The sequence below is a fragment of the Lacerta agilis genome, chromosome 1 (assembly GCF_009819535.1).
Source record: "Lacerta agilis isolate rLacAgi1 chromosome 1, rLacAgi1.pri, whole genome shotgun sequence".
Classification (NCBI taxonomy): Eukaryota; Metazoa; Chordata; class Lepidosauria; order Squamata; family Lacertidae; genus Lacerta; species Lacerta agilis.
Window position 1 is genome coordinate 46,215,304 of NC_046312.1, and position 21,971 is coordinate 46,237,274.

The 21,971-nt window shown below is 39.7% G+C and overlaps 1 protein-coding gene across 6 annotated transcripts in view; it reads right to left on the reverse strand.

Moving 5' to 3' along the window:
- Positions 1–21,971, reverse strand: part of RAD51B (RAD51 paralog B) — a 233,628-nt gene that overhangs the window by 59,782 nt on the left and 151,875 nt on the right. For 4 of the 6 annotated variants that reach the window (XM_033147141.1, XM_033147116.1, XM_033147108.1 and 1 more), the window contains exon 9: positions 1,516–1,596. In XM_033147141.1, coding sequence (XP_033003032.1) covers positions 1,516–1,596 — 81 coding nt within the window. Of the gene's footprint in view, positions 1–1,515; positions 1,597–17,790; positions 17,901–21,971 lie in introns of all 6 variants that reach the window. The other 2 variants (XM_033147123.1, XM_033147131.1) reach the window with 1 other exon arrangement.

Genomic DNA, 21,971 nt, shown 5'->3' on the forward strand with positions numbered 1-21,971 from the left:
AGCCATCCTTGTCTCCAAATTGTTGAGCAGCATTTCTCAAGAGTGAAAGCAGCAATAAAAGAGCCACTGAATAATTGGATTCTTTTCACCACTGAGCACTTCAAGTTTACAAAGGCAAAGAAGTCTCCCACTGCAGTGCTCTTGGGCAGCTTGGCGATCTCCTAAAATGATATAAGAGGTGCAGTTTCCCTCCACCCAAGTCTCACCAAACCATTTTCAGTACTTGTACCGAGACCATGAGATCGAAAGAGACCAGGCAATAGAGCAGCAATTTACATCAACAAAGGGGATTTTGATGCACTCCTCCGAATGAGGCAGCATTACCATGTTAATAGCTTTTTCACTCTCAGCCTTATTTTCCCTAGGACGCTGGAGACTTTTGCAAATGGAGAACAGTTCCGCTTTCCATTTTAGCTACAAACAATAGCAGAGTAGCTCCTTAAACTGCATCAAATAGCAGTCAGTGAAATCTCTAACTAGCCATCCTCTCCTGCCGTTTTTTATTAACCACCAGGCCCAAGGAACAAAAGGGAGAGAAAGCAACTCGTAGTATTAACTCTATCCCCACCTCCAAATCCCCTAGGGATGGCAAGAGGAATTGCCTGCAGAGCCACTAAATCAAACTTCTTTACTATGTTTTGTGTGTGCCTCCTTCCTGTCATCCACAATTAAAGAGGGTTCAGGTATGTTTTCTAGTATTGGTTTGTTTGTGGCCTCCTGGTTAACAAGCTGTGATGGGATCTCCCCTCCCCTCTCTCCTTAAGCTTCATTTTTCAGACAGCTGTTGTTCTTCACTAGTTCCCACACTCATCCACTTGTTCCCTTGTCACATACTTTGAATGTGTTCTCCTGACACTGACTGCCTCACACAATAATACACAATAATGAATGAATGGAAATGTTGCCTCTGCTGTCAGAGCGTGGAATACAGCCCATTCATTAGCACTAAAATGTTCTTCTGCCACCAGCATAGATATCATCCTTTTTACCTGACACCTCTCAAGAAGCTTCCTTTTAGGGGTGGGGAAAAGTTTTAGTGCTTAGAGTAGACCCGCTGAAATCAATGGGAGTTGACTAAGCCCAATATAAAACCTATATAAAACCTATATAATCTTCTGAACCACACCACTGAAGATAAACATGCAGCCTCTTGGTTGGTCTCCTCCAATAACTGACTGCAATAACAATAGGTGTAGCAATCCTGGCAGGCTGTCACCACATATACAAGACAAGACCATTAGAGGAAGATTCCACATTTATTCAAACATATATAAGTATAATGATCTGGAACAAATATAATGATCTGGTCAAAATATTATGCCAAGAAGATGCCATATTGTTTATTTTTGCCTAGCTGAAGAGAAAAAGTCTCTCAATAGGAAATGTACTTGATGTGCAGGTGATGCAAGAACAAATGTAAGACTTCTGGCATTTCAGCATACAAAACTCACTCATGGTCTTACCTTGGAGAACGAACCCTGAATTTCAGCATACAAAATTCACTCATGGTCTTACCTTGGAGGAACGAACCCTGAATTTTCAATTCTGTACAGGAAAGATGTGAATGGCGCAATCGGGGGACTTTGCAACCAGAAGCTGCAGAAACAAGACAAAAACCAACAAAAATTTTTCCTATTTATGCTGCTAATGATTACAATTCCAGTTCACAGAGAAAGCTTAACAACATCAACATCAAAGGCCTAGGCTATTTTGTCACAGCAGCTCTGCAAATAGTTCGAAATATACCACGTATATTTGCAAAAATGTGCTTTAGCCCTTTAGATTCAAAATATTCATATTTTATTCCTATTGAGTCATAGTTTCCAAAATACCACACCATTGAATATGCCCTTCCACTCTGGTTGTATATGTTTCAACAGGACAACAAGAAATGCTCCAAACTTCTATGTGTTCCAGCACAGAAGGAGAGAAGATGGACTATGGCAGAGCAATGAGACCCCACATAGACATTTGCACATTAAGAAGGGAGCTAAGGTCAACCCTTGTACTCATGATGGCTTTGGTTTCTTAAGAGTATTTGCTATAAAATATTCAATTGTTCATGTCAACCCAAGCCCATACAGCCAGCCCCCCCCCCCATATTATGATTTGCACACGGTATGGTTGCTGGCAGTTCATGTGACTTGCTGCTGCCATTCCTGCAAAAACATGTCTCGCAACCCAAATCTGAAGCAGATTTCCTCACTCATTTCCTGCCTCAGGAAAAAAAGGGAAGGAACTGGAAAGCAATTTCCCAGTCTGTGGTTTTCACAGCGGCATTTTCCAACTTTGTAGCCCTAAGGGCACCATTTAACAAGGTTGCTGATCCAAAGCACATTCTGGTTCTTTTCAGAGCTCCGTTTCAATTAAAGTGATGTCATACCCATTTCACCAATGCCCGGAAAATACACCAGACTTTACTACTTCCTTCATTTTTAAGTATGCATGGACAGAGACATTCAAAAATATCCATACGGCCTGTGAACAGCACTGTCAGGGCCACTCTTCTGTTCCACAATTAAAGTTCTCCAGCTATATACCTTATAACCCTGCTCTACTTTGAGCTATGATAAATCTGCCATTTCTTGTTGTCCACTAAATAACACAGTTCAGATGTGAGAAACGTATCTTTATCACTACCATGCCAAGCAGTGGCTTGTTTTTGGAAGTTGCAGTTCACAAACCAAAAGGTCCCTTGACCCTAACGTGCAAGTGAAGGTGTTCAGCTGTTCTGAAACTCCTTCCGTAGGGTTTTATGCAGGACAAGTACCATATGGGCAAGCTGCTACAAAAGGAATATACTAAGGAAGGAAGGAAGAGCTCCTCATAATAGTATTTTTTCATGTGCATTTAGGGCCATTGGACAACTGATGCTATACCATTTATATACCTTGATGGGTAGGGGTGAGCACTAAGAAATCCCGAAAGGTTAGCTACTTTCTCACTTTTTTATTTGGTTAGTGAATCTACATGGAATTAGTCAACAGACAGCCTGCTCCAGAAGATGAACGCTGGAGTTATAGCCCACTGGCATGTAACAAATAATAATTCCTTGTAACAGAACTTGAAAATAAAGGATCTCATAATTGTGCCCGATATAAATCTAACAAACTCAGCTGTCTTATACGGATGATAACAATGGACATATCCTCCATTAAGTGGCAAAACAAAAAGGCAAAGAGATCAACATAGATGGCATGATGGGGGTGGTTATTGGGTTGTTCTTGTTTTATATTGATTATGTATCTTGTGGTTTATATTGTGATTTATCACGTGAACTGCCCTGAGACCTGCGGGTATATCCAAATTTAATAAATAATAATAATAATAATGATAGTGTTGGATTAATTGTTCTAATTAAAAAGCCATCAAAGAGGAGGGCACTCCATCCTTCGCTCTGTATCAGACCATTTGAGTCACATAGATGTATAGTAAGTAGCTGAACCATTGCAGAAGAGTTCTCAGTGCACTGTATAAAGACACAATTCCTGTCCAAGATTGAGCTATTTTTGCCCACTTACAACAGAATTCTTAGTGCTGATTCACGTAGTTTATAATCTTCTTATAGCCGAGTAAGATTGTTTTCCATAAACACGGTTTTAACAATGAGTCCGTAAGTGACTGTTGAGGCCAATTCTGGATCCACACGTCCTTCCACAGTGGGGACATTGGTTTCCGGGCGGGAGTTGATCACAGTGTGGATTTGCCAAGCGTGCCTTCCTCCTAGCACATTTCTCCCTTGCATCCTGAGTTCAAGTGTCTTCAAACACTCTGTTTCAGTCGGGAGAAAGCCGCACTCGCAGAGCTCAGGCAATGCTGGATTTCGGCATCAATGTTGGCCCTTGTGGAAAGATGACACCTAGCGTAAAACTGAAGCTTTTTTATATCTGACTTTCCCCTTTTTAAAGCAGATGAATAATGAATTCAATTCATTATAAACTTTACAAAAATAAAACACAGTCTACCTGAAGACTTGTGTGTGTGTGTGCATGCTTGCGCATACAAACAACCAACTGAGGTCAGCATTTTAATTCCTAGTAAGAGTGCTTGTTGTCCGCATTATGTGAAGGATTGTTCTGCAATAGAAGAAAGTGTGCTGGGCACCGCTTAGAAGTACATCTGTAGAGATCCTTACAAACAACCTCTTATTCTTGCTTATTTATAACATCTGTTGGCCTGCATGTATCTTCCCTACATACTGAGGTATGAGGGTACAAGACAAACAGAGCAAAAATGCAGGTTTAGTAACCATTGTCAATGTTTTGCTTTGAGTAATGTTATGCTAGCAAAGCCATCTCAGGATGTGATATAAACTTGGTGACCTGTTGCATGGTGGAAATCTGCAATGCAAGCACTTTCCCTTCCTCAGCATAAGTTATTGTTCTTCATGCAAAGAAAAGCTGCTGGAGAAGGAAGGAGCGTGTCACTTGTAGCCATGATGCGACCCCCAGAATTCCCTTTCCTGCATTTAACCTAATTGAATGATGCAATAATCTTCACCCCAAGTCATTGGGTTTGCCATGTACTTGTTCAGGAGGCTTCAAGCAGCAAAATTGAAAGGAGAAGTTCCGTTCTTTACTTACTGGAGAAATCGGAATAAAATAAATAACAATCTGTATAAAACACAAATTTCAAACAGCAGACACATGGCATTATTGAAACAAACATAATAAAAAACCTTTTGTCTTCCATGATTCCTCAGAGGAACAACACATCAGTAGACTCAACCACAATATTATGTTATGCTATTGAAGTATTCAGATATGGCATAAGGCAGAAACACCAACCATCTCCATTTCATAGTGTTCCCTGCAACTGCCTTGGGATGATATGGGGAACCTTAGTCCTGACAATCCTTAAAGGATGCCTAGGCAGGTGAGAAAAGAATGCAGAACAGAAAATAAATAGGCACAGTTCTTTTCACTTAACAAGGAGAAAGTTCCAAGCAGTGTTCCTTGTGCTGCATTAGTCATAAATGAAGTGAATGGGAGGGTGATAGCCCATCTCTTTGAGCATGAGATCTGGGTCCCTATGGCAAACTATCCTGCAAAGCTTTTTTGAAGAGTTATGGGAATGGTTCAAAAAGTTGTCCTGTGCTTAGAACCCATATGTATGACTGTAGAGATCACAAAGAACAAAATCATATCCTTAAATTTCACAAAATTAACTACCCAATTCAGAATATTATTAGAATCTTTAATCTGCTACGAGATTTTAAAACCACAACTAACATTATTATTATTTACAACATTTATAAGTCCCTTTCCCAAAGTGGTGCATGGAACTTTGTTCAGTTAGTTACTCTTTACTTTTAAGCCCAACTCTCTAATTATCCAGTTTGTAACTACATTTGCATGGAAGAGCATAGCTGAAAAGTGAGAAGAAATGCACTGAATCAGCAATGTTCAACAAGGGATGTGATTATCTTAGAACGTTCAATTGGATTCATGAACTAATAAAACCACTGCTAAGCAAAACAAATCTTTCCTCCGATTGTGCCAAATGTCTGGGACAGGCAATCCTTATGCCAGAATATCCCTTCTTATTGTAGATGGAGAAACATTGTTTTTTCAGCTGCTTCAAGAAAACAGGAAAAGAGCCAGTGAGGAAAACAACTCAATTGGCTTTTGCATCAATTCAAGAAACTTTACTTTCCCCTGTTTGCTCACACTGTACCACGCAGGGGTTTAATCTGTTGTGCTAGTACCAAAGCAGAGCAAAAGGAAAAATATTGAACTTGGAATTCAACCATTCAACTGCTAGCTCTTATTACGATCCTAGGAAGTAAGATGTCTTATATACAGATTCAAGCCATTGGTCCATCTAGCTCAGTATTGTCTACAAGGACTGGCAGAAACTCCTTGAGGTTTCAGACAGATATCCCTGGGGATGTCAGGGATTGAATCTGGAACCCTTTGCATGCAAAGTGTGTGGCCTTCCACCAGATTCCCTGAGAACAGAGTATAGGTAACAGTATTCATGTTCCTAGCAATTAAGTATGTGCCCAAATAGGGCAGCCTTTGGTACTGTTTAACACCACTAAACCCATATAAAGCCATACCCAACAAACTTTCTATATAAACATTTTTGCCTTTAAAAGATAAATCAGCAGGCAGATTTAATACAGATGCTTAACCTCGCTTGGAAGTATACAATGCTCTGGGAATTCTGCTACTGTACTGGTCACTTCATTGCAGAAGTGCAGGCATCTTGACTCTGTGTCAAGATGGTCCCTGAAGCGGTGGTGAGGCTGCATAGCTATTGTTCTGTGCAAGTTTCAAAAATCTGTCTCAAGCTTTCATGATTGTCTGCTTTCTTTAAATATTTATTTTTAACAGAACACACAAATGACAAATACAATCCCCACCACACATGCACACACCAATGCGTGCATGTCCCCCCCACTATCCCCCCCATATTTGTAGAGTGTTTATACATTCCTGAGCCACAGATTTCCAACACTTTGCTATTGTTAGCCTTGCTGCAGTAAATAAGAAAGCCAACAATTCCTTCTTCTTCTTTTTTACAGCTCAGCCTTTCCCATAATGGAAGGATAATAATGCAATTTGAGGATCTGGAGTAGTTTGTTGGAGTGTTATGTGGCTAGCCTCTTCAAATATTTCTTACCCAAAGTGCTGGCCCTCTCCTTCTGCAGCCTGTTTTAAGGGGTTTTGCTGGCTACCAGCAGAAAGGGATTCCATCAATGGCAGATTCTGCCCACCTGCCATTTGGGTGGGAACACTGGGGGTACTTCTTGACACTGAAGGCTGGCAGGGCTGAGCAGAGGCAGACCTCCATTCCATCCAAACCAACTCCAGCATGGCAAACAGGGGGTTTGAATCATTTTGCCTGTGGCCATTGGGCTACAGAACTACAGGACTTTAGAAGACATCTGAAGGAAGCCCTGTTTTGAGAAGTTTTTAACGTTTGATGTTTTACTATGTTTTTATATATTTATTAATGCACATTGACAAATTGAGGACTTAATTTAGGGAGCTGATTCATGCTGAACCTATGCAATTTTTGACTACAACAAAGGTTAGCAAGGCATGCGACTAACGGAAGTGTGAACACCTGTCCTTTATAAGATTTTGGTTTCTGTTCACTGAAGTAGAAAGCCTTAAGGTATTCTTGGATCCATCAATGCACCTGGATTGTTAGGTTGCTTCAAACTTAGCAACGGCCGTTCATCCCTATTATCATAACCTTGACACCTATAATAAGCTCTATCACTACCCCTTAAGGACTGTTTTTAAGTTGCAGCTGGATAGGAAAATAGTTCTTATATACCTCACATACAATCGCCTTCCCTCTTGGAGTCCTTAGAATCAGACCAGCTAAGAGTTGATACACCATTTGTGCACTAAAAGTGATTACTATGTACACACAGAAGAACACTCAGCAGTTCTACGTTTGGAGAAATCCTGAGGAGGTACAACAAAGCCCAAGCACAAACATTTTCCAGATGTTTTGCATTTGGTTGCCATAGCTAAGGATTGGAAACTTTAGTTTAATACATTTCAAATCTGCTTTAAAAGAAACACAGAGGTATTCAAACAATACACAATACTGATACAATTTAAAAGCATTAGAAGAACCACCATTCATAAAGGTCTATTTTTAAAAAAGAGTTATGTTCAACTAAGTCATACTCAGAGTAGATCCATTGAAGCTGATGGACTTAAGGTACTGAACTATAATGAAATATTACATTAGTTCTCAAATTTCTCTTATATGGACAGCTTTTTTTATATAGATGCCAAATATTGCCAAAAGACATCAATAATAGTAATTTGTTGTTGTTGTTTAGTCGTGTCCAACTCTTCGTGAGCCCATGGACCAGAGCACGCCAGGCACTCCTGTCTTCCACTGTCTCCTGCAGTTTGGTCATAGGACCACAATTCCCATCTGCATAGCCCTGTGCATGGTTTTTCTGGTATGTTATAGAATATAGCTCTGTTGTAATTTCCATTCTTGGTTATTTGCAACCTTTGCACAAATCTGTGGACCAAAGCAGGGATATGTAGAATAGATCAGGCAATCAACTTGCCTTGATGTGACTAAGACAGATACTAAAGGTTCATCTAGAACAGGTTGATGAAAGAGAGTCAAGACCATAAGAGTCAAAACCAACGCATGAATATTAATATCTCCAGAAATATTTGCTTCTTTAAAATATTTGCTTCTTTAAATCTATAAATTAGTTCATCAGATTTAAAGAAAAGATCCTGAAGGCTTCTTCTGGAGTGTACAACTCTGGAAAACCTTACTGTTGCTTTTGAAGTCAATGCCTGGCATTTATCTCAAGCAAAGAAGGTGCAATGAGAAAAGAAAACTACGGTAGTAGACATATTGCAGGCTCCACCTGATCTATTCAAGGTTACTGTACAAAAAAGAAGGCAAGAGGGGGCTTTGACAATTCTCCTCCAGCAGCCTCATCAACAGGGATTAAGGAACTTTGGCTAAGCAGCTGAAAGAATGAGCAATTAACTCCAGCGATGCAAGAAGAAATCAGCTAAAGGCAAATGGATTTGTCCAGTTTTCATCCTGTGGAAAGGAGTCTGCGGTGGTTCTCAATGGGGCTTATAGAGCCAAATTCACACAGCCCCAAGACTGAGGCATATATTTGCAGCCATAAATGGCATGACTGTAGTTTGCGTTCCTGTTCCTGTTCACTGTTCATCCATGAATGCCATGTCAGAATTTGTCCCCAAACAACCAAATCACACACTTATTGGTGGTGCTGCAGTGGAAAAATTGATCTCCAAAGCTCAGTACGTTTGAAGAGAGGTTTTTAATTAAAACCAGGTTAATGGGTCACAATTCAATAAAACTCTTTATAGAGCAGTCTAAATGCATCATACCTACCCCACGAGAAAATCCTGTCCAACGGAAGCTGTTTAGAAAGGGATTTCCTCTCTGCTATTTTATAGAACAGCAGCAATGGCTGCTTGGGGCACTTTATGAGAAGTGGGTCATAAATCCAAACCAATTAGTGAAGACAGTACACAGGCAGCATTTGTGTTGAGCATACATCCCACACAGTACACTTCAGGAGGCAGGGATCAAAATAAACAGCAGCAACATGAAAAACATTAGTCACTGAAGTGGTCCCTTCTCCAGCAATCCATGACTACATTTCCTTGCCTTGCTTGTTTTGCCCCCATCTCAGTTTAATACATTCAGAAAGTATAGATTGCATGAAAGGTATTTGCATAATGCATATTGTTGAGAAAGTCCTTTCCCACTATTAACTTATTAATCTTCCAAGTAAAATTCACTGTTATTGTTGTTGTTATTTATACTGGGTGGAATTGAATGTTGCACTAATATGATCATTCCATCATTACAAAACATTTATGTTTGCCAGATGGAATGATATCCCCCGACCCAGAATGCTATTCTAGAGGTTCCACTCAACCCCCAGGTGGGAGTAGGAGAATGGGGGAAAGCAAAATTGCACTAGGGGGACTCATTTGTGCTGACTTCTGCTAGCACACCTATTCAGTTGACTCTGCCCCAACTGTTTATTGTTATTCTACAGTGACCTGGGATACATTTGGATGAAGGGAAGTTTAATTCTTTCAACAAATAAATACCGGTAAATAGTGCACTACTGTAATACAAATTTATTTGATCACTTGCTTGGAATGAGATAAAACTAAAGGATAAGACGCAGCAGCCACATTTCCTGATCAATAATGCAGATTAGGTGATTCACACCAAGATAAAATACATTCATCTATCCATTAAATCCCTTTTTAAGGAAGGACGTTCTATTATGTTATTACCAAAGATCAAATGTCCATAGTATAAGCCATATATAAGCCATATAAAACTTTGCACATTTCAAAGTCCTCAGATTTGGGGACTTCCAGTGGCAGCCAGGAACATATATAAATACATTTTGTTTGCACTTAGGTATCATAAGAGACAACAGTCATGGATACATTCTTTATCTGTGTTTCTTCTTATCTTTATGAATCTATGCATACATGCAGTATTTCTACTGGACAACAATATATATGTAAGGAAGTCAACATCTGAGACCGTGGTCATAATAACCAGCAAGCTATTCTGTAGTTCTTTCTCACAAGCTGGACGTGTTGGGGTTTTTTTATGTGATGACAGATTGACAGCCATGCTGATAAGCATAAAGAAATCATGCCAGTGTCCATCACAAACACTCTTTCATGAAGGGCAGTAGTCAAACTTTCTCTTTCTCTCTCTCAACTCCTAACTTATACAACAATACAAAATGGAGTCCCAGACTCCAGCCAAGAAACCATGAGATTATCCTACATCACATTAAATATTTTCACCCACAGCACTGTCTGCAAAATCATTTTAGGATAAAACAAAACTCCACTACCCCTATTCCATATTGACACACGTCCCAGCAAAAAAGAGTAAGTCCAATGTGAAAAGCTGAGGAAACAGTAGAGAACACACATTAAAAGGCCTGAATGTGGAACATGTTTCAGGTCACTCTAGACAATAATAAAATAAATAGTTGAATTGGGGCCTCATGTACAAATTCACCATGAGTTTCCAGAAGCACACAGCAAAACTAAATTAGACATTCCTAGGCCCAAAAACAATATAGCTGGAAGAACATTTGGAAGTTGCCCCCTTGTATATATGGTTGTAAAGTAAGTACTGATGACAAGCATGGCACTGAGCTACAGAAAGCAATAATTTAATAATCACCTGTTCTTGCTCTTAAGCAATATAGTTCTCTTTGTAGGAAATGGGAATGTTGCATTGATGTATCAGCTGCATTGCTGCTAGCTTACAAATCATACCTAGTTAGGGACCAACAACTCAGGGAGACCTGGATTTATGTGTAATAGGAAGCCAAGGCTTATTAGCTTGTTTATCCCACTCATAACAAGGGAGTAGAACAGGAGCAATCGGGCAGCATGCAGCAGCATGTTCCTCATTCATGATGGTAAACTACAATAATCCAGAAACCTGGAATTATCCTTATGTGTCAACATTGAAAAGAATTAAAATTTTCACAAAGTCTACACCAAAAACTCCAGGATATGTGGAATAATTTCTCCTCTGTTCATTCAGTGGTACCTCTGATTACAAACTGGATCCGTTCCGGTCAGACGTTCGTAACCTGTAATGACTTGTATCATGAAGTGCCGCTGTTCTGCGAATGTGTGCACGCGTGATTCGGCGCTTCTATTGCGAATGACGTCATTTGTTTTGCGCACTCATGCTCGAAACCGCCGACGTACGCATCTGCAGGCGTACAGGATATGACATAGTTGACTGTATCTCTTTTGTTCTAATTGCATTGCTCGACACAGATCAGGAATTGATCACCCATTAAAAAATTGCAAATTTTAAATAGCAAAGTGGCAGTTTGGTGTTTCTGCATCCAGACATTTGGGTAAAGCAACTGTACCTGAGCTGTAGAGATTTGTGTGCAGGAGTCCAAGTTCAGTTCCTAGCATCTCTCCAGATAGGGCTGTGAGATACCCATCTCAAATCTTAAGAGCTGCTGCCAGTCAGCATAGACAACGGTCTGATTCAGTACATGGCAGCTTCTGATATTCTTTTGTTAATGTGACGGATTTCACACCATCTGTTTTTAGAAAACCATCTTTTGCTTTTGAACTGAGTTAACAACAACAACAATTTATTATTTATACCCCCCCATCTGGCTGGGTTTCCCCAGCCACTCGGATGGCTCCCAACAGAATTACGGTAAAAGCACAACAGAACATCAAACATTAAAAAGTTTCCTGAACTGGGCTGCCTTCAGATGTCTTATAAAAGTCAGATAGTTGTTTATTTCCTTGACATCTGATGGCAGGGCGTTCCACAGTGCGGGTGCCACTACCGAGAAGGCCTTCTGCCTGGTTACTGGGCATAGTACTGTCCCTTGGTGGCTCAACTAAGTTTTACCTATTGAAATTAATGAACCTAAGTTATGTCCATTAATTTCAATAGAACTACTCTGAATAAAAGCTTAGTTGAATACCACCTAATAGGTGGAATTCAACATAGTTCTATTTTGATTGTTCTGTCAGTGTAAACATTTCTACTTTCCAGATGGAACAATCTCCCCTCTCCTCACCCCACATGCTGTTCGAGGTGGGTTTCCCAACCCGCCAGAGTCTATTGGTGGGGGCGTTCAGGAGGCATGAAGGAGGACAGAGGGAGAAGTCCCATTGTGCTCCCACTAGTGCAACTGTTCAGTTGAATCCATACTGATAAGTCTCAGGTCATCATTGGGCCTTGGAAGTCTAGAATATCGCTTTTTAGCATGTATCAGACTGGGATAGTTATAGAAAACCTTTGGTTACTCTGTTGGGGACAAAACACATCAAGTCCCAAACCAATATAAACTGCACATTAAGTTAACACAGAGATTTCTGGGGGGAAACTGAGAAAAGTGAATAAAACCATAATGCCACTGTATTATGTTTCCATTTTATTTAGTGTCATTTCTAATCCAGTTCTTAGACAGAACTGTCCACTGATATCTGAGTGCGTAATGGATTAAAGTCAAAGACAAGTCTAAAATAATGTAAACATTTGCTCCTCCATAAAAGCCCTTCTGAAGAGAAGTGGGACATAAATCCAACTAGCCTGCAGTGCCCCGACAGTGTTTGCTTTACATATACATCCCACACATGTCCATTAGGAGGTCTGAGTCCTGATAAACAATAGCAGCGTAAATCAACATACTGTGCAGATGGATTTGCAGCAATGGCTGAGCACTTTAGGTCAGTCTCCTAGCTTCTTCCTTTCTTCCATGCAATAATTTCTGAGGCCAGTGCTTCTCAAATGTTGAGATAGTGAGCCTTTCTCAAAGGGGAGACCTGCTGGGGCCTCCACATGGTTAGCTGGCTTAACTAGCCACTATGTGCCGTGTCAGACTCCCATGGCTGGCAGACAGACAGAGGGAAAGCCTTAGGACCATGTGAAGCCCAGTTCCTCACGGAAATAAGAAGCTCACAAGGGCCATCATATTGTCATTTGTTACTCCCAACAATTTCAAACTGGAAAATAATCAAACAGCCTCTTTGTGGATATTGGGAAGGGGCACAATAGCACTTTAAGCCACTTGTTCAATCAGTGTGTTCAAAATTGGACTAGAATTGGGTCAGTCCTTTGCAACAAATCATACTGCTTAGGTTTCCAGGGTAGAGATAATATTTGTATTTTCACACAAACATAAAATAGCTATTTTAAATATTGCTGCCTCTTAGATACACAAAAGTAGCTTCTCTCCAAGGCTTTTGTGTACCTTAAGAAACAAAAGTGTTTGATAAATGAACATTGATGGCCAGTTGATGTTCCTGTAGCCAAGAATATAGGTTATACTTACCTGCAGATATAGGGGCTGAAACCAGCATTCTGCTCGTGTGTACATGTGGCTGAAGAACCCCCCCCTTCCCCCCCAAAAAACTGTTTGGCATGTGAATGTAAACCAGTGAAGGAAAAACGAAGTTTGAATTTGTGCAGCTGGCTGGCAAAAAACGACAGCTCTCCTGAAACTTCCTATACTCAAAGAAATGAGGAATGAATACATATTGTTTGAAATGTATCAGGATTTTAATATTACTCTGATTAACATAATTATCTTATTTATCAGAGCTTTACTGTTATGCATGCTGCTATAAAAATATTGAGAGAAAATGAAGTCCCACTTCTTTCTGAAAGAACTACGAAACAGCTGCAGCAAAGAAACTCATAACAGGGGAAGCTGTTTTTACTTGTAGATCTAGCCCCCTCCTTTTAAGGACAAACAATTAGTATATTTTGATGGAATAATAACAAACTGAATAGAACATTGGGGAATTAAATCTTCAAAGAGAAAACAAAACACAAAAGTTGCACAATTAGTAAAATCCATGCCTGCTTCTAGACACTGAATGTCCAGTAGTATTTCAATTCACAGTGAAAGGAAAAGGAAACCAAATTAAGAACAGTGTACAAGGGTAGAAAGTAAACTGATCAGGAAGGGAACACTGAAGTTTCTAATTAAAGTTTTGCTGGCAAAAGTTACTGATCTGTTCATAACAGACATTCTGAAGTAAAGGAGAAAGTGGTTTTTTTTCCTTTTAAAAAACCTGAAGTTTTGAGAAACTTTACATATATGCAATTTCTTATCAAGTCTATTCCTACTTTACTGCATTAAAAGCATAAAAATGTACACATAACTTGAAATAGTATGCAAATTTCAGCATTATCATGCATAAAGAGAAGAAACAGATATTTGTAAAGACTAGCAGTACATTTTGTTAAACTTCATACCAGCACTGAACTCATTGTGTATCATCCTCACACATGGTGAGTGTCATAGTAACTGCAGACAACATTAGCCATTCTAAACCTATATATTTTATAGGGTTGAGCAAAATGTTCTCCAGAAAACGTTTACATATCTACCACCATCCACATGAGATACTTAGGCCACAAGGGAGCATTCATCTCATACTACTAAAATCTAACCAGAGCATTTCAGATCCTCTGGTCAATGATTACTTCCATTTCCTTTCTTGCAATGTCTTCATTTCCTGCATCAGATAGTAGCATGTGGAAAATAGGCATCTAAATATTCACATATATAATAAAGTGTCATCATTAAAGAACTTGGATTATAAAGTTATTATTTACCCTCCCCCCGCACTTCTTTAGTCTTTCTTGTTTGCTTTTACAAACTTGCTTTAACTTCTTTAAGAATGAGTGCTACTATCTCCCCTCTCATTCCTAGCTATTTTGATTTGTAACACTGCAACACTATCAAACACTATTATTAACACAGGGCAACACTAACATTTGGGACATTGGGGGGCTTTTTCGTTTTAGAAAAATGTTGAAACATCTGTAAGCACTTATACAATAAAGAATGTGTCTCTCCTGCAGTTGAATAAATATATAAGAAGAGCTGAAGAATCATTAGGCGAAAAAACGTAATTTTTCAGTGGAAAACCTTTCAGATATTCAGAGTCAGACTTTGCTGAAAGACTATTGTAGCTTCATTTTTAGGTTTTAACATAAGCCATCCCTGCTAGCACCAGTCAAGTTGGTGTTTGTGTGACAGTCAGAATGGTGGAATGCTATTTATATCGCACTAATCAGAGTAGGGTAAAACCAGCTGGTGTCTAACAAAGAACACTGGGGAAGTGATGTCTGGAATCAGTAGGCTAGGGAAATCTTATGTTTGGTCTTACAACACATCTCAATATTGTACCGAGAGCAGAAGACTGCTAATCAGACAGCTGTAATCAGACCTGTAACATCTGCTGACAACATTTTGCTCTAATCTCAAATATTTTTTTAAGAATAAATTTCACAAGCAACAAATGAAAACACAGGATTATTAATCTCCATGCCCCCACAATTTTGTATGTGTATCTATTACACAAGAAAAACAAGACAGATTTGTCTTTTCAAAGCTTTCCCCCATAAAGTACATATGAACACCGAAATAGCCATTGCTGGTCAGTTCACACATTTACCAAATCCAGCTCTCTGTTTTGCCTATGCCGGGCATGGCCAAACTTAGCCCTCCAGATGTTTTGGGACTACAACTCCCATCATCTCTAGCTAATAGGACCAGTGCTCAGGGATGATGGCAACTGTGGTCCCAAAACATCTGGAGGGCCAAGTATGGCCATATCTGGCCTATGCTAACCTTCCACAGGATCTCAGGTAGTAAGCAGCCATTCTATGAAAGGAACTAGATGTAGGAACAAAACATCTGAGGCTGAAGGCTCCCCTGAAGGTTCTATAAGCAAGGGTCTAAATCACAAAATAGTAAAGTATATTGTGCAATTTTGGTAGTGAGCATAAAAATGACATTAACAGAGCTTGGGCTACAGTTTAGATTGTAAGCCATTTGAAAAACTGTATTCAATGACAGAGAGCTCAACCACGCACATGAAAAAAGATGAAAATGAAATCAGGTTTGCTGAAAAGTGTGTTCTTGCACTTTGTCTCACTGTTTGGAAAAAACAAAACACCCCTCAACAACCACCCCCAGAGTAAAATGTTTTTAAACATTTCACTTGAAAAACATGTGATCTGTCAATTAAAATAGTGGGTGTTTGGTCTGTTTTAATTCCTGGGAGTTGTTTACTATGAGAGGAAAGAGAAAGCAGCGTTTGCACATGGAGATGATAAAACCCTATTCACCAAAACCAACAGAAATATAAACATTTACTTCTTAAAATGTAAACGGATGTTTGACATAGAAGTACACGAACAATAAGAAAGTGCTCATATTCCCAGTAGTCTATGCCTACATATGCTATAATAACCCCAAAATTTCACCTTCTAAACTAATAAGCTAAATCTTAAGGCACTAAAATAAATTCCAGAAACACTTTTGAAAATCGAAGGTCCAAGAGCATAGGTAATTCAACTGTTTTTCTCAAACTGCAGAGAGTACTACTAGCCATGGGAATGTACTGGAGAAACAACTTTACCGCATACTTATGTCTTAAGATGCATGAAAATCTTGCAATAGCAACATAACACATGCAGCTATTTCTAAAAGCTAGCAGACATGTTTCCAGACATGTCTGAAGATCCTTTCCCAGATATAGATGCATGCATTACATTTCTACCCATGGCATATGTGCAACTACCTCTTCAGTAAAGAATTCATCCATGTGTTGCCTCTGTGTGGGCCACACCAAGAAGCATGGCAAGGCAAGATAGGATATCTACCAACGATTAAGACCATTGAAAAAATAGTGAGAGGTTGGAATGACCTCCATATCTCCCCACCTCAAATGCTTGGATGATGGCAATGAGCTTTCATCAAGCCATCTAGAGTCCCTGGCAGCCGAAAAGAGTCCCTGGCAGCCAGGGGAAAAGAAGTGACCACAGGAGAACAAAGGCAGGCTGATCCTCTCCCCCCCCCCCCTCATCAAAACAATTGCAGGTGATGGGGAATTTTTTCAGAGACACCTAACTGTCATCAGTGGCTACTAGACATGATGACCAAGCTCTACCTCCACAGTTGGAGGGCAGCAGTGCTTCAAAATACCATAGCTGGAACCCACGGGAGAAGAATGCTCTTGTGCTCACATTCTGCCCTGGTTTCCCACAGGCCACCTGGTTGAGAAACAGGGTGTTGCATTAGCTGGGCCACTGGCCTGATCCAGCAGGCTACTTTATGTTCTTATGTCTTGACATCAGTTGCCTTAACTGCTACAGTGGCAATAGCAAGGCACAACTGCCTTGTGCCTGGCTCAGTCTGAGTAATATAGATATCAGATATCAGATGTTACCAACAGTTGACCTAGACTGCAGATTATGTACTATATAGGCAGACCAGTTCTGTTCCAACTGCAAGCTCTGCCTTCAATGAAAGACACATCTTCAGTTAAAGGAGCCACTCCTTTTACTCCAAAGGAGAGAGGTAGACTGTGGTTGTACTGTGGTTCTATGTGATATCATTGGGGCCAGAAGGGCACCAGCACCACAGGCTTGTCTTGTGGAATTTCATCCTCTGGCTTTGAGTCCTTGACTTCGATCCCTGAAGAAGGGGAGTTCAATGACAGGTCATAGCAGAAACTAAGGTCAGAGGAAGCTTTTTCTGAAGTCAACCCCTGTATAGATTCCCCAGTAGAGAGGAGGAAGGTGAAGCAAAGAAATAAAATGTTTTGCCCCTCCTTCCTTCTTATTATAGGACTCTCACTTGTATCTACTAAAACATGAGAACTGCAAATTAGAGTACCTTCTCTGAGCAGAATGTTCTGTCATATATATACATTTACTGTGGGAGTAACATTGCTTCCCCTGGTGCCTCACCTGTCTTGTCTGTGAATCCAGATACTGCAAGATGAGTCTTGTATTCACACTATGACTCCAAGTATTCCCTAATGCTGCCGTCACGTAGCCAGAGTCTCCATTTCTAGAGCCTAGAATAAAGAAGACAGAAGCATTGATATCACATGCTTGTAACTGAAGTGAAATGAATTTTCATATTTTAAGTCCATGCATGTTCCAAGATAACACTAGAGTGAAAAACCAAAAAGGAGAGATAAGATGTATTCATATTATATCGTACGTGCTTATTATTGACAGCTGCTTATACAAGAATTAAAAACAACACTGGCAATCATTTACCATGTCTTGCAGGGAGTATAAGACAGCTGCATGTACTTTCCATGTCATATCAGACAAACCAGTGCATGCATCCCGTAAAAGAGGAATGACCTGGGCCATCAAGGAAAAGAGAGGCTGGGAAAGGCCAGATTCAAACAGAGACATGCTGGAAAGGGGTGTACAAGACGCCATCCAACAGTTTTTAGGGACTCCATTCTGGATTTGTGTACAGTTTACTCCTTAGTATATTATCAGCAACTGATAAGACCAAGTACCGGTATTAACATGCCAAAACAATATGATCAGTTGCATCTTCTAGTTAATCATATCCTGTATAACTTCTATATCATTTTTTCTGATTTTCCAATTATTTTTATTTTAAAACATAACCAGAAAAGATAAGCATGCTAGTATTTTTCTGAGCTGCACCTCCAGAAAATGTTGACTGCTCTACTGTATACAGTGGTACCTTGGGAACGAACTTAATTCGTTCCGGAGGTCTGTTCTTAACCTGAAACCGTCTTAACCTGAGGCATGCTTTCGCTAATGGGGCCTTCCGCTGCTGCCGCGCCGCTGGCACGCAATTTCCGTTCTCATCCTGGGGCAAAGTACCTCAACCCGAGGTACTACTTCCGGTTAGCGGAGTTTGTAACCCCAAGTGTTTGTAACCCGAGGTATATGACAAGTCATGCATGGGTTACCTACCAGATGTATGTCAATTAAAAACAACAACCCTCTATTTCACATTCGTACATAAAGTCTGTTGAGGCACACGTTTCAAATCCATTTCCATGCTTCTTATTAAGTGGTTTGTCTTGGCTCTCTTTCCCAGTCACTTTGATATGTTTTTTTCCTGGTTATATCCAAAAGCATAATAATATGACATAGTTTTCTCAAAATTTCTTTTTGCAAACTATTAGATTTTCAAATTTTGTTAATTCTCACTCCTATTTAAAGGATCCCCCACAGCGTCACCATTAGAGATGACGGTGACGAATAGTAGAAACAGGGAAGAAAAATGGATGACGTACCAAGATCTGTTAGTGAAAGAAAACGATCAATTAGTGTTGAAATCGAATTAGCAAATTAAACATCAATGCACAAGCTGGCTGCACTATCATCAGATACAGAATATATTTAAAAAACATAAGGAAATTGGGTTTATGGGAAAAAAAATCAAAATTACAAGAACTCTTATTAGAAAATTCGAACAAACCACTATCGAAAATATATAATTTTTTATTAGAATGGGAGCTAAAAGGTGAAGAAGTGAAATGCATAATGATAAAGTGGGCACAATATTTAGGGAGACCGATATATAGGGAACAGTGGGACATATTATGGAAGGTGAGCATGAAATTTACAGCATGTTCTGGAAAAGTTAGCAAAAATATATAGAACAAATTCGGGTAAGTGTTGGAAATGTCATGATAAATTAGGTACTTATTTCCATTGTTGGTGGAAATGCACAAAGATTTATGAATTTTGGAGTATTATATATGAGAACATTAAAAAATGTTGAAAATCATATTTGGGAAAAAAAAAACTTGAAATATTTTTACTGAATATGGTCCCTGAAAATTTTCCTGAAAATAGGAGAAGCATTCTTTTGTATGCTTGTGCAGCAGCTAGGATACTTATAGCTAAAACTTAGAAAGAAGAAAAAGTTCTTATTTCTGTACCTCTATCAACTCTCACATCACATCATGAAAATTGTGATCCAGGCGCGGACGTGGCTAGGAAACAGTTAAACTTAGCATGCAAGCGAAGGAAATATATGATTGCCCTCTGCATTCCTGTACACACCCAGGACTCCCACTTATGTCAACAGGTAGGCTGAGTGAGCAGTGGAGGCAGGTTCAGGGGGCACAGTGGTTAGAAAGAGTGCAGGCACATAAATTACTCTTTCCTTATTTCTGGGGGGAAACACTTGTGGTACCAGGCTGCAGCAGCACCTGCCTTGACAACTGCTGGCAGGACTATTTGTGTGACCCTTTGAGCTGCTCACATATATGCTTTACATTGCTTTAGTGCAAGACAGCTATTTTGGGGTAGAGCAACCTCCCTTTTACAGGGCAACTGGGGGTGGGTGGGAAGAGACCCTTGCAGGGAAGGTTTCTATTTAGAAGAGAAACACTATACCCCTTCTGCAATCTCTGCATGTTGTATAAAATAGAGGGAAGTAAATCAGGAAGCGGCAATGTGTACTGTGGAGGAAACTGAGGAGGTCCCCAGGAGAGTTCAATGGCAGTTAAGAGCCAGACATTTTGCTTCTTTTAGCACCAAACACCAGGAGACAACAGATGTCTCAGGGGCAGGAAATCGGAAATAGCAGGGAGAGAGATAGGAGCTCAAATATGTTGCTTAAAAATTATTCTATTATTTCAACTGTGAAATGAATTTTTAAAAGACCATGAAAGAAGATTAATAGTGTATTTTATCACACATATCCCTTGCCTTATCCCATCTTTAACTTTACTGACATTTTCTAGAGACCCGAATAAGCCCTGCCCCCTCTGTTCCCCAATCCACAAAACAACCACCACACCAATATGTTGGCCCTAATTACAACATTTAGGGCTTTTTAGTTTTAAAAAATGGCAAGTAGTGGCGGACATGGTAGAGGTATATAAAATTATGCACAATTTAGAAAAGGGGGGTAGATATTAGTTTTTCTGTCTCTCTCATAATACTAGTACCAGGGTGACTGCTGTAAGATTCAGGACAAAAGATTAGTACTTCTTCACATAGTTAAACTATCATTGCCATAAAATGACAGTATGTGTCTGAATACCAGTTTTTGGAGATCATTAACAGAAGACTATTGAGTCCTGCTTTGGGGCTTTCTACAGGCATTTGGTTAGCCATTGTGAGAACAAAATCCTGTAGTCTTTGCAGTGGGGCTCTTCATTTGACCCTCTTAAAAAAACAACAACTGGTGGGCACCACCTTAGATGAAGCACTGCCCCTTCTCTGACACAGGAGGCAACACCACTTTTAAGATAGTGCTTGGAACAAGATATGCATACATTATTATTTTTTAGGGGGGCGTGCTTTTTTCCTTCAGAATTATTGGTTTCCCTCATGTGAAAGTTCATGGAAATTAAATCAATAAATGTATCAATAGATTTAAACTGAAGTTAAAAGAACAAACAAACCAGAGGCGCAATGCTAATCAAAATTAATTGAATGGCTGCAGTGCAGGAGTTTTTAAAGAGAGCTAAATAAAACATGTCTCCATGCATGTGGTGCCCTTCACACGTTTTTGCCTCACACTCTCCCTTCTCCCCATTCTGCAGTATTGTTTCAGATTAGGAAGTACGCTTGATAGTTTTGATGTCCAAAGGGATGATCTCATTCCCTGGACTAGCCGGCCAAGGTGCATTCCGTACCCAGGACATGGTGCATGCTTCATTGCTGATCCATGAGGAACTAATAAACAAAGTTTTGGGGGGTATGAGGAATCTATTCAAACATGTATGCCAGTGCCACATATAAATTTAAAAAAATGACATATAACTAATCACTCTGCAATGCATTGGCTTGTGAAAAATAAAACACAGTGGGGGGTAGTGGATAATAATACAAAGATGCGCATACTGTTCAAATAAACTGAATTTGGAGAGAAATTCTTTCTCTACATCACTTGCTCACCAGACAATCCACAGTGCTCTTTGGATGAATTGAAGGGCAGAATCTAGCTCATTTTATAGATAGGAAGGAACATAGGAAGCTGCCTTATACTGAGTCATTGGTACATCTAGCTCAGTACTTTTTCATGGGTTGGCAATGTTTCTCCGGTTTCATACAGCCCTACCTGGAGATGCCAGGGATTGAGCTTGGTTCCTTCTGCATACAAAATAGATGCTCTACTATTGAGTTAT